The 18,763-nt window shown below is 37.6% G+C and overlaps 1 protein-coding gene across 8 annotated transcripts in view; it reads right to left on the reverse strand.

Moving 5' to 3' along the window:
- Positions 1–13,704, reverse strand: part of LOC100366333 (glutamate receptor ionotropic, kainate 2-like) — a 67,882-nt gene extending 54,178 nt beyond the window's left edge. For all 8 annotated transcript variants that reach the window (XR_014926642.1, XR_014926641.1, XM_085491390.1 and 5 more), the window contains exons 1-2: positions 13,205–13,704; positions 6,615–6,770 (exon numbers count right to left, since the gene is read on the reverse strand). Coding sequence is in view for 6 of the 8 variants with exons in the window: in XM_085491390.1 (XP_085347516.1) it covers positions 6,615–6,770; positions 13,205–13,307 (259 nt within the window). In the remaining 2 variants the exon portion in view is untranslated. The remainder of the gene's footprint in view (positions 1–6,614; positions 6,771–13,204) is intronic.
- Positions 13,705–18,763: the final 5,059 nt, after the last annotated feature.

Below are 18,763 nucleotides of genomic sequence, written 5' to 3' on the forward strand. Positions count from 1 at the left end.
TATAGACTACAGTACATCAGTAAGAGAAGGACCTAACGGCATACATGAACACATACTGTACACATAAACGATTAGCAAGTAGTATATATTAGGATGACATAGTTCACTATGATTGAGGTTTTGTCATATAAAATGTTTATGCCGGATGTGACGTCATCTTAAACGCTTATACAAATGACAACTCTAATGAGAGTTTACGTCAGTTATATGACACGTAAAGAAGTGATAAAATAAATCAGTTGTAATGCTTACTAGCGTTACTGGCATCACAGAGACTGTAGTTAAATGAAACCACAGAATGTTTAGTAATTGCTAAAGAAATTAAGGAAAAGAACAAACATTGTTCTGCAGTGTGTAAATGAAGTAAATGCAGAGTAACATGAGCCTAATGCACTTGTTCATTAATACAAAGGCTGTACTAATATTGGTTTATTCTCACGTATCTGTGTAATCAATGTGAAGCAGACTTTATAATGTATTTGTTCTACTGATCTCAACGTAAATACTACCTCTAATGACTTATATTAGGTTATTAATTTTTGTTAATTGCATATATATAACATTATACAAGACTATTTATTTATTTAGTAAGAGTTTCCTTTGTAATGTGCTAAACATTGTTGTAATAAAAGTGGACATGATTTAAACATTCTTAATCATAACGATATGTAATGTACGATAAACCTTTACATCTCACTTTAAATGTGACGAGAAACATTCGAACATGATGAATTTATTTAGTGTATGACTTTTAAAATAAAAAGTAGCGTAGAAACTTCTGGGTGTTAAATTTATCGATATTTGTTACATAATTTAATACTCAATATCGAAAATATTTTTCTTATGAAGTTTTTTTAACTTCAAATGGAATTGGACAAATAGTTCAGGGGACATGTTTGTTTGGAAATACATGACGAAAGTAGGTCAAAAGATATTGAGAAAACTACTTGCCAATACGAGGCGTAAACACACACACAATGTGAACTCAATAACTTCCATAGCGTTATTCGCACACGGTAATCATGTATTCCACCATTATAAAATGGCTGTATCCAAAATGAAAAAGGGTTAAAATTACGATATTAGTTTATTCCATGGTCAGCTATATATTATATTTAAGTTAGGAAGACCCAATATTACGTAAAAATAGGAATGTACTGCCGATAGACTATTAAATTAGTTGTATGCTATTAAGTCATTTGTAAAGACTACTCGGCCAGACGACTACTCAAAATAAACATATACAGTGAGCGACGTAAACCTGCAATTAAAATGAGTTTTACTGAAAACGACTTGTCTGATGTGTTATACTATATGCTTGACGATGACGATGGTGTGATATTATTTTCAGATTAATACAAGGCTTTTAACAATTCTATTTTAAATTCTAGATGGCATAATGTTAGTAATGTAGTTGGCAATGTATCATGTATGTATGTGCGAATATATTTAGTTACAGTAAAATCGCGTATTATTCTTTGAATAAAGGTGACAACAAATTGTTGGATATACTATCAACCACATACTCCAATATGAAATTTAAATACTGATTCGTGTTTATTGCGTAGACTTTTGAATGACTTTGTGCTGTCGTCATCCACTCAGATAGGCACACACTTTCACGCAGTTCCGTTTAAACACAAGCCCCATGGGAATTTTATAACAAATGTTAGAAAAATGTGAATGACTGAAATATCATAATGAATAATGCGAGCTAGCATGATGGATTGTTAATATCACTCGTGGAGTAAAAACCTCTTCTCTGAATGAAAAGTGCTCTTTGACTACATAAAATGCAGCTAAGATTTTCCCCTTTACCCACTTGAAATGCGTGCATACAGTTTTGAGTACGTATTCATAGCATCAGCTGTAATTTTCACACTGAAATGAACAGCACGTATCAACCTGGACATAACATGACAAGCTGAAATGTACTTTAGTAGTTGCATAAATGTGACCCAATAATATGACCTAATTTATATACTAAGTTCTAGTTCATATGGTCACGGCTTTGTATAACGTCGATAAGAATTGGGGGTAAGCATATTATTACATTTTTTACTCAATAAAAATCTAAAGACATCAACAAACATACATACATACATACATAAATAGATAAAAAAAATAATAATAAATACATTTTTAATTCTTCAAATTGTCGAAGAGGCATCTCGAATACCTACCTCTTTATGATTACTCATTAGTAAACTTTTATTAGAAAATAAGCATTGAGTGAATCTTTTTTTTAATATTAATACACGAGGAAAACAATAATCAGTGCTCGATTCACAAATGATTTTGTATACATTACTTATTAGAAATTAGTGACACATAGTTATTTATTACCTGTATAATCTAAGTAACCTGAAAGGGGATGGGTTAGTACAAACAAATCATCGATATTCAATTCCACATAATGGATCACTTTAATATAGATTACACGTTCAATCTTCTAGACAGCAAATTGAAGTTCAAGACAATATTTCATAATTAGTGTATGCGTAATTGTTATATCGTAACGGGGATCGCGTCTGCCTGCAGTGGCGATGCCCATTGGCCAAGTTTTATGTTTATATGTACCTGTAATTTCGATTTTTTCAGACATTTCTCACTAAAGTATGATAATATTAAGAATATTTATTTAAATTTCAACATCCGGCCTGGTTTACACCGATATACCTTTTTTTCTACGCGAGATGACGATAGCGTACTCAAATTGAACGTCACGCTGGCACACATGATTTTCAGACTAACTGTTTAAAATTTAAAGCTGGAGTGACAAACTTGATATTTCGCAGATAAATGTGTTCATGTGTTTTATGCCAACGTTACAGATGGAATGCAATGATTTGTTGAGACATTCAGTCGTCGACAGTGACTAGTATATCACACGTATACGCAATTTTCGACCAATTGACAATATACTTAAAATAACTTATATTTTGTAGCAGGCTTAGAAATAAACTAATTATGTTAAAATTTCGTCGTTTGCACGTTTGAGTGCATGTCTACACATACATTTTCCAATAACAAGTTGCAAACGTCACAAAGTTGCACACAGTAAGTACATACAACTGTAAACGAAATACTTTCATGTCGTAAGAAGCAGTGTATCAAGGTTTAAAGTGCGGTTCTCACCGTGGGCAATACTTGCCAATATAACGTAGTAATACGACACTAAAGGAATACTAAAGTGCAATAAGTAACGAGCACTCACCAAGGTGTAAAATTAAATAAAAAATATGCAACTGTCAGTGATTATTATGTTGCCATTTATAGAAGACTAGCACAAACATTTCAGTTTGTATAAGACAGACACGACACTTTGGTGGGCAGGGCGTTGCTGAGTCGACAATTGTCTAAACTCATAATATCCTGTGGGAAAGCAAACCACACGATCTATCTATATTGAAAGAACTTATTCCCAGGTGACCAGAGTTTGAATAATTTATGAGGCATCATTTTATCAGAAGTCTCCCAGAATACATAATTATTGATGGATCACTGATAAGTCATTATTCCAAGTATAGATTCCTACTTTTGGGCATTACCAGGAGATTTTTTTTTCTCTTGTAACATTTGGATGTTTTTGGACTCATGAACGTCCACCGTGCCTGTGTGTCTGTGTGTCTGTTTGTATCTGTGTGTGTGTGTGTGTGTGTGTGTGTGTGTGTGTGTGTGTGTGTGTGTGTGTGTGTGTGTGTGTGTCTTTCTGTCTGTATGTCTTCCTGTCTGTCATTCTAATAGCTACAGAAACATAAAATTCAAATTTGCATTGAGATAATCGGAATTGTTGTACATGTAGGTATATACTTTGCAATGTTTGTCATATAAATTGTATAGTATATGTTGAAGGATAGATTGTAAGAGATTTAAAAAGTGCTTTGCCACTCGCCATTTTGGAATTTGTAAAAAGTAGGATATACTCACGATGCTCATTTCGCTGTTCTGAATATTATATCGTTATTGTTTGAATACAAAATACCAGTTAACATATAGCTAACTACTGCATGTGTACAGAAGGTTAATGGTTGGTTTAGTGAGTTTTCGGTCTGTTTGTAACATTGTGTTATGTGTGTGCAGCTAGTTAACTTGGCAGTGAATGGTTTGGTTTGGTATGTTTGTTTGTTACTGAACAATGATGTTGAATCTTATATTATCTGAGCACAAATTAACCCTCTCTTGTAGATGCACATACCACAATACAGTTTATTTCAAGTGAAGAGCAAATCAATTTATATTTGGATTTGCACATACACCTGCAATATGATTAACATAATTATATAATCTAGCATCTTTCTCAGCTTTATTTTTATGTCAAACATTCTTGGGAGATGTTTGTGAAGCCATGTGGAAATTGCAAATATTTTTATCCAAATATAAGTTTATCCAAAATTAGTATAGGTATCACCACAGGACAGAGGGGTTTCGTGAATGTTGTCCAGCGAATGTGCCTACTTATACTCTGGTTGTTTTTCAATTTTGGCAAGAACAATATAATTTCACCATCAACAATCTGTTGACACTAACCGCTTAGCAGCTAAGATCACACCTGACTTCAAAGCTCATAACTTGATAATTCTATCTTCTCAACAACACGTTGAAACTTGCAGCGGGGAATTGTGACCAATGACAGCATAACATGTCTACTATTACTGCAGAGTATCACCAGCTGTGACGCTATCTCTAACTCGCTGTTAACTCGTGTTGTCAATCACTTGGTCGATGTCTAAGTTATGGTAATTTATTCATAGTCTAAAGTTCGCAATGTGTTCCAATGATGCGTACACGAATAATAAAAGTAGACATGGCATATTATGTATAAATAATATTATGCATGATGTCAAAAAACATATATGTATCATTCTTTCATCATTCATGTTTTTTTAATTGTCTGTATTTTGGTTGTGTTTTTGTGTTCATGGACTTGTATTTCCTCTACACGACTCTTGTTTAACGATCTACGGATGGTTATGTTATTCCTACTTAATATGTAAGTTCATCATTCGTAAAAATAATTACCAATTCAAAGTACACAAAATAAATATTTCAATAGTAAAATATTCTAAATAATTCAATGCGAAATAAATTACCAACTTTTAAAGTGGAAAGTTTAATTGTCATATTTCATATTTTGCCTTTTTGAACAATAATGACGAATAAAGTCGGTTGTCATCTGGTGACGTGTTCTTAAAACTTGATTAAACTGGTGTATTAATCACACAGTTAACGTTTTAATAAATTGAATTGATTATAATAAAAAGTCACAAGGAATGTACAAAATGAGATTTAATCAATTAAGGTTTAAAGTTAGTGTGAGATATGTACCTTGCTGGATGTTTTCCCTCATGTGGTCGTTAGCCAAAAGTAAACGTAATTATACAACTTCACATTACGGTACAATTATAGCATCTGTCATGTATTGACGTGAAATATACTATCCACAGACGTTATTGGAAACAACATTTCGGGTGAGTGTTTAGAGTATCACTTACACTCATATAACGTGGCATATGATATCGTGAGTGTCTGTTTCCATCCCTTCCAGGAGTTAATTGAGTGGCTGTTACATCAAAGTCATCCACCCAAGTTCAAAATAGAAATTCGTATTTCAAGATAAGGGCGCGTGGCACCGAGTTCTACTTTGGGCGCGTGAGGCAGCCGACCGGATAAAAGTTCACGTGACCTTGCGGGAAGTATGTACTTGACCTATTCCCATCCATCAAAACCCATTACTGTGTTTTACAAACTGTGGGTGGCAGGATATATGGATGAATTTTAATCGCCGTTCGCAGTATTGTTTCTATGAATTGAATAACATCAACTTCCAGATTGATTCGATTCAATTATGTATAACGGGTACTCAATACGGGTCATTTTGTGTCAACATTTAACTCAACATTAATAACTGGCAGCCATTTTGGTTTGTATTGCATTTTTTGTTGTATGGGCAGTGTAAATTCTACCAGGATTATAGACATGCATTAATTCCTAATATTACGATCACAATATGATAATCCCCATCATCGAATACATATGTTCTTTTCTTCGGTTACCAATGATGTTCCATTGAGCATATCCAAATGAATTGAATCCCCAGATTCACATTCAATGTCACGTCAATATTTGCATATGAAAATGATTAAATGAATATATAGACACAAATCCATTTTCCAAATTCCATGCATTCAATGGAAATATATTATTTGCACAGCACGTGCACGTTTTAATAACCGCTTAGAACGGTATCGAATATTAGTACGTGTGTGGAATAAGAATATATATCGGTTTGGCGTTTTAACACTAACAAGACCATGCTAGAGTTAGTGCATCAGGGGGCTGGCATCGATATCAAGTATTTATGAACACGAAAAGTATCAAAATAATACAAACTTATGATATGGGGTGAGCTGCCATTTCGTTATTTCTACAGATAACAACATTACATAACCTTAGTGTCCCACGTATCTGTGAGTGTTGTTTTGCCTGGCATCAAAGGATGGCCTTATACATTAACGATGGCGGAATTCGTCCTCGAAATTACTGCAACATTCGAAACTTATCTCTAACCAATGAAGCTCCACTATTCCAGTTAAGCATTTAAGATATCTTACCTTTCTGGACAGCGGCAAAAGTGTCATCTTTGTTTATTATTTTTAATGACGTTACAAGCAGCGTGTTGGGTAGAATGATAGCGTCTGTGTTGATTTGTTCTGTTGCTAGGAGAATTATGTCGTCTTCCTTTTCGGATGGACTGTCAAGAATCACACCTATTAAAAGATGGCAAAACATTATTTCAAAATATTTCATTGAATTTCACTTTTAGGAGACTTTGTTGAGTGTTAGGGATTTTCCAAAATGCAATGTAGATAACTTCAATTATTATGAATAATTGTTTCCAAAATTGTATATGGTGTTTCACACAATAAAACCCTTGTATTTATTGCAAATATATCATTATTATGGAATACTAACAACTTACATGCGTCCTGAATTTACCAAAATTGCGGATAATGAAAAACCGATTTAAACATGCTCCACAAATATCTATATTTTAAGTCCCTGTGCCAACTACTCTTTTGTATTATTGAGCGTGGGAATAAATACTTAGTTTTAGGGCACAATTAAACGGGCATTTTTCGGAATACAGTTTAAACGTTTCGAATTGCCGTTTTGGGAATTTGTTTAAATGTGAAGACCGTGACTAATTTAGTCTATTTAATATTTTTCAATCTGAGGGTGAGTGTAGGTACCTCACACAGGGAATCGTTTTTTGAATAGAGAACGAGACTACAGTGAATTTCATAGACATTTTGTAACCCGCTTTACCATGTGTCACAACAAGTTTTCTCCAATAATTAGACAATTTACTGCCATGAGGTCGTTACGTGTTTTTTTCTCGGCCGTCATTTAAACATTGACAAATAATTCATATCAAAAACATTCATGCCTTCATGGAATTCACTGTAACATGAATAACGATTCAGCTTTATTTAACGTGAAATTATTAGAGTATGGAGTAGAGTATTGTAGACGAGAACCCGTAATTGACACATTGCATATCTGCGTAGAAAAAAATAATTATAACATGATTGGGCTCATATTACGTGCACGCACGGCGCAATAAACAGCGAGTTCCCCGGCAGTTTAAAACACCCATCTCACTCACTCATCACTTCCTAGTCAATACTAGTGAAGTTTATTTGTGAAGTTTTAGGGGAGTCTCACGGGGTGGTCTAATAAGTAGAAATGTATATATATAAAGAAGTCACGGTGGCCTTGGATTCAAGCGTTAACCGCGCGTCCTACTTTGTCGCAACTGATTCCTCTTAGTAATCAGTCTAATACGGAACGTATTCAGTAGAGATTCGTCCGCCTGTCGGTCTGTGTGCCAATTAAAAGGTCATTTTCCCCTAATAAATGTCAGTTTTGGTCAATTTCATTTCATGTTCATTTCATTTTCGCCTCTTAACACCAATCTGGTTTGATTACGCACATGCACTTATTGTCGTCAATTGAAATTCTATGCTCCTTAATTGTATTACTTCGGAGTAATTTTTTCCGTAAAAAAATCTTTATTTTCAACAGAACGTGTAGACATTTCAACCCGGAAACTTTCAAATGGTAAACAGGAAGTCAGTTTAATACCCAACCACACGGTACGATGTGATCTCATAACCTTTCTCGCAATTAAGCGAAATTGTCCCAAAGTATACGCGCAGTTAGAACAATGCCGTATTCGTTCGCGGTACTAGAAGGCGCCCCTCGCAGTAGTGAACTCGTTAAGCGAGATTGTCTGGCTAGTTTAACGTATGTGTTTAAATGAACAACTCGATCACGACCATGGGCGGCCTACTGAAAATTAGAACTCGTAATGGCAAATAATGATTTGTTTCAAATAAATCCCCGTGACAAACTCAGCAATCAGGTGTCATTCTTCGCTGCATTTCATCGGAGTACACATTACTAGTGTGCATCCCGAACTAGGCGAATTTGTTATCACCGCTTTTTGATCGCTTGATAAAATTGCATGGTTGCTGCGAAGAAATTTCGATAAAATTGTTTTGTTTGTCTTCGTGCTTTCAGATCAACAACAACAACAAAAACAACTACCCTGTGCTTGATACTCAATTATTGAATGCCGTGTGCAGGGAATCCTGGTATTAAATAACTGCCCGTTACATGTTAGTCAGGTATTAAATAACTGCCCAGGTATTAAACAACGATATATTTTTGAGCATGGGATCCGGTATTTGCTGCATAGTGTAGTGCTTATTGGCAAAGGTCGCCGGACTGATACATGTATTGTTGTATGTAATTTTGTCCTCATGATATGTTATGCGAAATAGTATATATTAAAACTCGATCATGTTAGAGACGATGCTATATATAAAATCACACAACCGTTGTGGTATTTCTATTATATACTCGTAAACGTAGAGTAATCGTCCTTATCCGTCGTATATTTTGGTTTACATATTGTTATTAGTATTATATTGGCGCGACGTAGCACTGAGACGTTAACCGTATACCAGTCGAGGAACAAAATTCGCTCTACTGCGCAATATACCACTCAAGAGAATAGAGGGTAATCATCGTGCGCAGTATGCCTCTCATGAGAAGCGAGAGTCACCCTGAGCGCAGTATGCCTCTCATGAGAAGCGAGAGTCACCCTGAGCGCAGTATGCCTCTCATGAGAAGCGAGAGTCACCCTGAGCGCAGTATGCCTCTCATGAGAAGCGAGAGTCACCCTGAGCGCAGTATGCCTCTCATGAGAAGCGAGAGTCACCCTGAGCGCAGTATGCCTCTCATGAGAAGCGAGAGTCACCCTGAGCGCAGTATGCCTCTCATGAGAAGCGAGAGTCACCCTGAGCGCAGTATGCCTCTCATGAGAAGCGAGAGTCACCCTGAGCGCAGTATGCCTCTCATGAGAAGCGAGAGTCACCCTGAGCGCAGTATGCCTCTCATGAGAAGCGAGAGTCACCCTGAGCGCAGTATGCCTCTCATGAGAAGCGAGAGTCACCCTGAGCGCAGTATGCCTCTCATGAGAAGCGAGAGTCACCCTGAGCGCAGTATGCCTCTCATGAGAAGCGAGAGTCACCCTGAGCGCAGTATGCCTCTCATGAGAAGCGAGAGTCACCCTGAGCGCAGTATGCCTCTCATGAGAAGCGAGAGTCACCCTGAGCGCAGTATGCCTCTCATGAGAAGCGAGAGTCACCCTGAGCGCAGTATGCCTCTCATGAGAAGCGAGAGTCACCCTGAGCGCAGTATGCCTCTCATGAGAAGCGAGAGTCACCCTGAGCGCAGTATGCCTCTCTCGAAAAGCAGGGCCACTTTTCTGTTTTCATAAATAACCAATTCTATTACGTTGCTATGGTTACACTCAAATTAAGACTTGTTTTCCAGCAAGTTCGATAATGTTAAATAACATGGAATCATTCAAATGTATGAAATTGTCACCAACATGTTCTGATGGGAAACTAACATCAAACAGCAATGTTGTTGTCCACCTGTATACTGTCGATATGATACCCATGGGAGAAAATCAGCATTCTGCCTGTCAGTGATGCGAAAGAAGATGTCCACAGCTAATTCTCATATTAACATATCACACTAACACAAACAACCATTGCTGTGGGACTGAATTATTGCGCTTTGTAGCGACAAATACACATGCACTATTTGAAAAGAACGATATCCGAATTCTGAACCATTCTTAGCCTGACCGTATTTCATTTTAGTTCTTTATTTTAGTTGCAGTCCCTAACTCGTTAAAGGGCGGCGATGCGTCGTCGCGAAGAGCCGTTTTCAGGACACTGTAACGTGTATATAACGCCTGTAAAATACATTGTTTACACCGAACCAAATCGTGCAGCTGTTTATCCTGTGCCATATGAACAATGTCACCTGAAGTTTTTACGTAACATATGAACAATTTCACGTGCATTTTTCTTACGTAGTACGCTGGTTTTTATGTAATTTTCTACAAATTTAACTTTTTGGAAGAATACAATTATTAATTTTTCGAATTGACTGACAGTGAAGAAAGTGTGCCCGGAAGACGTACATTCATACATATATACCATACTTACGGTCGTTTTAACTTTAATGCCATGTCATGTATTCAACGCAATCAATATCGATTTTTGTAGCGAGTGACGCATTCGATAACTTTCTCAAGGACAATTATTCTGTTTGTAGTCCTTATTAAAGTATATAACTAAATCGTACAATAGTATACTGTGTGAATACTTCATTAATTTACAACGTAAACTCATTACGTCACTGCGCAGGATGTGTGTTATATTAGTAATTAGTTAGCTGTATTAATTATTGATATTTCATTAACTGATTTCCGGTTGACCTATTTAAAATAATAACCTGACAGTGAATACGGAATGTTCTCACCTGTGCCGCGCAGTGTAGTGCAGTGCGTGCAATTCTCCAGTAAACACAACGTTACAGTGGTCCTAGGTGCTATACACGTGTATGCGTCGTTTCGCATAGCATAAACTCTCAGCCAAATTGATGACATTGGATTTAGCACTGTGATATTGTGATTAGTTGACAGTTGTGTACCACTTTTTTAATATCATTTAATATTTTAATTTCAACTTTTTAGATTTAAAAGATTGTTTTATTTCCGCAGATGGTTAAATATATATACATATATAACCAAGATGCCTCTCAATTCATGTTATGACAATTCGGCCGGGCAACATTCCACAGTGAATACTTCTAGTAAATATTATTGTACATTCGAAACATTTAATAAATTAATGCTTAGTCATTTTTTTAGAATTTTGTAATTCATTGACTAATTTAGAGTGGTTTGAACATTGTCAAACTATGTGCACATTCAATTTATAGATACAAATGTTAAAACATACAAATTCTACAAACATTACTATCTAAAGCACGAAAATTATTTAAAAAGAACTGCTATTGAAAAAAACTGGCGATATTAAGAAAAAAATAAGTAGCATAAATCAATAAAACATGGAAAAAGAATGAAAAATGAATTAAATATGTATATTGTACTAAATGATGATGGGTCACCTTTCAAATACACTGCTACTGTATTCAAATTCAGGCATCCTAAGATAGGCTTCGACTCATCTCTGCTTATGTCGACTCGGAAACACTAGACTCACGCGAGATTTGAATACACACTTGAGAATAGATTGTGTTCTTAGAGGTTGACCCTTTGACCGGCGCCCGGACAGACACCTTATATTCTATGATACATATCTGGCAGGTTAACACCAATCCGTCATTTGCCCTGATCACTATGGAAACATGCGCTACGCAGAGTGGTCAATTGTTATTGGACCGATGACGTAAAGTGTCTGAAACACAGACTTCGATAAAGGTAATCATAGTGCTAAGCACATCGTACACTGCCCTTATAGTTATAGGCATCGTGATTCAGATGACAATCGGAACTACTGGACAGCATAATTATTCATGCGATGCGGAGACCGGGGTAGCGAGGTCATGTTGATGGGTTTTCATTCCAGTGAATTTATTTTCTGCAGATAATGATGAGTATTAATTTAATCAATTGATTCCAGTATTAACCCCCCCCCCCCAAACCATCGACTACTACCTGATACATCTGGGTAATAAACAAATCACATATGTGATCGAAGAGGCCGTCATATGAAGTCGTTATATTTCACAGGGTCAATTATATGCTGTATACTATGGTATTATATTTCAAATAACAAAAAAGAAAAGAAACATCTGTCACCAAATAATAAATAAAACGATATTTCATTTTGTATACAATACTAGTACACGATAAAATGTACACCGCTGGTCACGTGGTTTGCATCACTCAGGTAGAACGCCGCAGTCTTTGGCAGTCAGGATTTTGGTGCAACGTTTTCTTCTTTTGTACATATTTGTCTACATATGTCTTTGTTTTGAAACAAGTTGACCGAAAAAATACGAAACTCAACCACGCGACTTCATTTTGTGAAATGTTTGCTTCAAAAGCAGTTAACGAATAAATTGTCTGTATGTTCGTTTTTTCTTCAGTTTCCAAAGAAATATGGAATACACATCAGGATTAAATATTCCGGCGACCACGAATAGAGACTGAGCACACTTGCGTCACAAAAAAAATAAAATCTCACTTTCACTAACAAGTAACGACTTGATCACATGCTGTCCAGAGAACGTGTATACTGGCTACTGATATTCTATATTAAAATTTCGGATCAATTAGTCAGCAAAAAAGGTATTGAATTCTACATTGATTCCTATTCAGATGATCTATTATTAAAATATAAAAACATACTCGAATTCACCGGCACGCGTAACGACGAAAACATAAATAGTCTATGGGGGTTATTTGCCGGGAAAGGTCGCGACAACCCTCTCACCATATCATTTTCAAGATATCTTATTACGTTCCGTATACGCGCCCGACAATATACCAACGGTAATAGCGCTCACGCTTCTACCACAGTACACATTTCCAAACAGCCTGGAAATAAAAAAACTTGCACATTTTTGTTTTCGTTGTTGTGAAAAAGTAGAAAGGTGGGCACAGAACACATCAACGGAGAGGTAACTAGTGAAGGTATTATGATTAGGCCCTGTGATTATGGTTTTAACAACGCAGTGGAAAAAAGTATACACCGTATTTTTGTGAGTGTCGGTACACCAGTGAAAATGTATTGAACTTGAAACTTACCTATTCGAACCGCAGAGGGGGCAGCATGTAAGCTTCCAAGCGACATCAGGGATAGTAACATTGCTTGTAATATAATTAAATAAGCTAGAGAGATCGCGTACATATCTGCTCAGAGTCTTCATTAAATTGTATAAAATAGTCTCGGCTTACTTTCTTCTTTACATGCGTCCCGGATTAAAACAACGGCTGACGTTTAAATGTCTTATATACACACAGATTAACCATCACGTCATCGAGGCCGACATGCGAAGATTTGTACGACTGAGTAGCACCTAGAGACAGACAAACATTCAGATAACTGTGGTTAGTTTGATAGATCCATCGCCAGCCAAAGTTAAACGACAAAGATGATTATTATTTATCATATGGCTTCGCACATTCCAAAAACTCTACGAAACGACACGGAAAAGTCTTGCCGCTGCCCTAATATGGCGAAGATAGTGTGTATGGAGAAAACTGTAATAGCGCAACACTCAGACAAGCGCTCACAAACCGAACTCGGCAAACTCAGATTGTCGATTCATGTAACTGCGCATGCGCTAATACATTACCACTATCGGTGGTGAATGATGAATAATCCATGCGGAATTAAATTTTAAATGAAAAAAAACTCGGTGGTCAGGGAGTTGATAAACGACAATGCTAATTGTGTATACTGCTGTGAACGATCGCATTGTGGGTATCAAGTTGCAGTATGAGATATCATGGTTTTGTTTATGCTTACCTGGCGATAATGCTATTATTGTGTCAAACAGTCGGTTCGTAACAATAGCAATTCATTGCCAGTAAATAGTAATTGTAATATATATCTGAACTTTCATCTAGTGTACAACATGAACTTGAACAATTTGAAATGCTCAAATGCACTTGAAAAGAGTGACCTGTTCAACCAACGGCGCCTTAGTTACACCCATAACGCAACGTTTAATCCATGCAAACATAACCTTTTAACGATGAAATAAAACAGGTCTAGAACTACATTCGTATTGTTTTGATACTTGTTATTGTGTGCGGAAACAGTAACTGATTTCAAACAATCTTATTTCATTTGTAATTTTGTGTGTAATTAACTTTTAGGTAATCATTCAGGTAAAGTCCAATTTTGAAACTCTTATAACTGTTCATTTTACCAAATGTCGTTGCATTTTGTACTGAGAAACTACAAAAAGCAACCTATAGGCTGGAATCCTATAATAACAATTGTTAACAACAGTGTACATACACCCACACAAGCTAAACGAATTTCTCAATCAAATCGGTTTCTTTTGGTGAGGAGCGACTTTAATTTTACTGAGATAAATCTAGAAAGCATAATGATCATCGTTTTCCTTTTTTTATCATGAAAAACAAATCAAACCCATTTTGAAAAATTGATGATTGATCATCAAATCACAATATAATATAATAATGAAACATGAAATAAAAGAGTTCTAAGATTCTGATTTAATGTTCATTATTTACTATATGGCACGATTTTCAGAGGCTTACGTAACAGTGTTTCAGTATTACGTCATAATAATGGTATGTCGGTCGACCTAAAAGACAACGACGTAATAAAGTAATGGGCATACAGGTATAATATGACATTAATTGCCAATGTTTGGCAATGCTTTCACTGTTTTATGTATTGCATATATACCACTCATACATTCTACCATGAATAATTTATTACGTGCCGCTACTTTAATGCTATAATGAAAATTGCTTAGATATCAAGTTACGCGTTAAATTGATTGAGTCATTTTAAAAACCTGAACGTAGCGTTATAGTGGTCTGGGAAAGTCAGCCATAGGGCTGTCTTCAGCAGCCACGACTATTTACAAACTATCACTGGCAATACACATCGCCACTATTATGAACGAGTATATGTACGTGTCGATTGTGAGGCTTATCTAATGGTATATACCATTAGACTAGAATCCACGCGATATACGCCACTCCTCTAGTAACATCCCAATATCTAATCATGCCAACGTTACATACTATGATATAGTCGATGATAAGCAATCTAGGGAAAGCGTATGCTCTCTTTCCATTGGTCACTTCATATGAATGGGAATGAAAGTAGGAAATCTGTAAACGAGAGAGTGGAGTGGCGTATAGCGGGTGGAACACCAACTAGATTCTAAGTGTTAGTGGAGTAGCGTATAGCGAGTGGAACATCAAACAGATTCTAGGTGTTAGTGGAGTGGCGTATAGCGAGTAGAACACCAAATATATTCTAGGTGTTAGTGGAGTGGCGTGTAGCGAGTGGAACACCAAATAGATTCTATGTGTTAGTGGAGTGGCGTATAGCGAGTGGAACACCAAATAGATTCTAGGTGTTAGTGGAGTGGCGTGTAGCGAGTAGAACATCAAATAGATTCTAGGTGTTAGTGGAGTGGCGTGTAGCGATGGGAACACCAAATAGATTCTAGGTGTTAGTGGAGTGTCGTGTAGCGAGTAGAACATCAAATAGATTCTAGGTGTTAGTGGAGTGTCGTGTAGCGAGTAGAACATCAAATAGATTCTAGGTGTTAGTGGAGTGAAGTGTAGCGACTAGAATATCAAATAGATTCTAGGTGTTAGTGGAGTGGCGTGTAGCGAGTAGAACATCAAATAGATTCTAGGTGTTAGTGGAGTGTCGTGTAGCGAGTAGAACATCAAATAGATTCTAGGTGTTAGTGGAGTGGAGTGTAGCGAGTAGAATATCAAATAGATTCTAGGTGTTAGTGGAGTGGCGTGTAGCGAGTAGAACATCAAATAGATTCTAGGTGTTAGTGGAGTGGCGTGTAGTGAGTAGAACATCAAATAGATTCTATGTGTTAGTGGAGTGGAGTGTAGCGAGTAGAATATCAAATAGATTCTTGGTGTTAGTGGAGTGGCGTGTAGCGAGTAGAACATCAAATAGATTCTAGGTGTTACTGGAGTGGCGTGTAGTGAGTAGAACATCAAATAGATTCTAGGTGTCAGTGGAGTGGCGTGTAGCGAGTAGAACATCAAATAGATTCTAGGTGTCAGTGGAGTGGCGTGTAGCGAGTAGAACATCAAATAGATTCTAGGTGTTAGTGGAGTGGATTGTAGCGAGTGGAACATCAAATAGATTCTAGGTGTTAGTGGAGTGGCGTGTAGCGAGTAGAACATCAAATAGATTCTAGGTGTCAGTGGAGTGGCGTGTAGCGAGTAGAACATCAAATAGATTCTAGGTGTTAGTGGAGTGGATTGTAGCGAGTGGAACATCAAATAGATTCTAGGTGTTAGTGGAGTGGCGTGTAGCGAGTAGAACATCAAATAGATTCTAGGTGTTAGTGGAGTGGCGTGTAGTGAGTAGAACATCAAATAGATTCTAGGTGTTAGTGGAGTGGCGTGTAGCGAGTAGAACATCAAATAGATTCTATGTGTTAGTGGAGTGGCGTGTACCGAGTAGAATATCAAATAGATTCTAGGTGTTAGTGGAGTGGCGTGTAGCGAGTAGAACATCAAATAGATTCTATGTGTTAGTGGAGTGGCGTGTAGCGAGTAGAACATCAAATAGATTCTAGGTGTTAGTGGAGTGGCGTGTAGCGAGTAGAATATCAAATAGATTCTAGGTGTTAGTGGAGTGGCGTGTAGCGAGTAGAACATCAAATAGATTCTAGGTGTTAGTGGAGTGGCGTGTAGCGAGTAGAATATCAAATAGATTCTAGGTGTTAGTGGAGTGGCGTGTAGCGAGTAGAACATCAAATAGATTCTAGGTGTTAGTGGAGTGGAGTGTAGCGAGTAGAACATCAAATAGATTCTAGGTGTTAGTGGAGTGGCGTGTAGCGAGTAGAATATCAAATAGATTCTAGGTGTTAGTGGAGTGGCGTGTAGCGAGTAGAATATCAAATAGATTCTAGGTGTTAGTAGAGTGGCGTGTAGCGAGTAGAACATCAAATAGATTCTAGGTGTTAGTGGAGTGGCGTGTAGCGAGTAGAATATCAAATAGATTCTAGGTGTTAGTGGAGTGGCGTGTAGCGAGTAGAACATCAAATAGATTCTAGGTGTTAGTGGAGTGGCGTGTAGCGAGTAGAACATCAAATAGATTCTAGGTGTTAGTGGAGTGGAGTGTAGCGAGTAGAACATCAAATAGATTCTAGGTGTTAGTGGAGTGGCGTGTAGCGAGTAGAATATCAAATAGATTCTAGGTGTTAGTGGAGTGGCGTGTAGCGAGTAGAACATCAAATAGATTCTAGGTGTTAGTGGAGTGGCATGTAGCGAGTAGAACATCACATATATTCCAGGTGTTAGTAGAGTGGATTGGTGAAAGTGGAACACCAAATACATTCTAGGTGTTAGTGGAGTGGCGTGTAGCGAGTGGAACACCAAATATATTCTAGGTGTTAGTGGAGTGGCGTGTAGCGAGTGGAACACCAAATAGATTCTAGGTGTTAGTGGAGTGGCGTGTAGCGAGTGGAACACCAAATAGATTCTAGGTGTTAGTGGAGTGGCGTGTAGCGAGTAGAACACCAAATAGATTCTAGGTGGTAGTGGAGTGGCGTGTAGCGAGTAGAACACCAAATAGATTCTAGGTGTTAGTGGAGTGGCGTGTAGCGAGTGGAACACCAAATAGATTCTAGGTGTTAGTGGAGTGGCGTGTAGCGAGTGGAACACCAAATACATTCTAGGTGTTAGTGGAGTGGCGTGTAGCGAGTAGAACATCAAATAGATTCTAGGTGTTAGTGGAGTGGCGTGTAGCGAGTAGAACATCAAATAGATTCTAGGTGTTAGTGGAGTGGCGTGTAGCGAGTGGAACACCAAATAGATTCTAGGTGTTAGTGGAGTGGCGTGTAGCGAGTGGAACACCAAATATATTCTAGGTGTTAGTGGAGTGGCGTGTAGCGAGTGGAACACCAAATAGATTCGAGGTGTTAGTGGAGTGGCGTGTAGCGAGTGGAACACCAAATAGATTCTAGGTGTTAGTGGAGTGGCGTGTAGCGAGTGGAACACCAAATAGATTCTAGGTGTTAGTGGAGTGGCGTGTAGCGAGTAGAACATCACATATATTCCAGGTGTTAGTGGAGTGGATTGGTGCAAGTGGAACACCAAATAGATTCTAGGTGTTAGTGGAGTGGCGTGTAGCGAGTAGAACACCAAATAGATTCTAGGTGTTAGTGGAGTGGCGTGTAGCGAGTAGAACACCAAATAGATTCTAGGTGTTAGTGGAGTGGCGTGTAGCGAGTAGAACATCACATATATTCCAGGTGTTAGTAGAGTGGATTGGTGCAAGTGGAACACCAAATAGATTCTAGGTGTTAGTGGAGTGGCGTGTAGCGAGTGGAACACCAAATAGATTCTAGGTGTTAGTGGAGTGGCGTGTAGCGAGTGGAACACCAAATAGATTCTAGGTGTTAGTGGAGTGGCGTGTAGCGAGTGGAACACCAAATAGATTCTAGGTGTTAGTGGAGTGGCGTGTAGAGAGTGGAACACCCAATAGATTCTAGGTGGTAGTGGAGTGGCGTGTAGCGAGTAGAACACCAAATAGATTCTAGGTGTTAGTGGAGTGGCGTGTAGCGAGTGGAACACCAAATAGATTCTAGGTGTTAGTGGAGTGGCGTGTAG

This window comes from Saccoglossus kowalevskii, chromosome 16 (assembly GCF_978046115.1).
Source record: "Saccoglossus kowalevskii chromosome 16, keSacKowa6.1, whole genome shotgun sequence".
In the NCBI taxonomy this organism is placed as follows: Eukaryota; Metazoa; Hemichordata; class Enteropneusta; family Harrimaniidae; genus Saccoglossus; species Saccoglossus kowalevskii.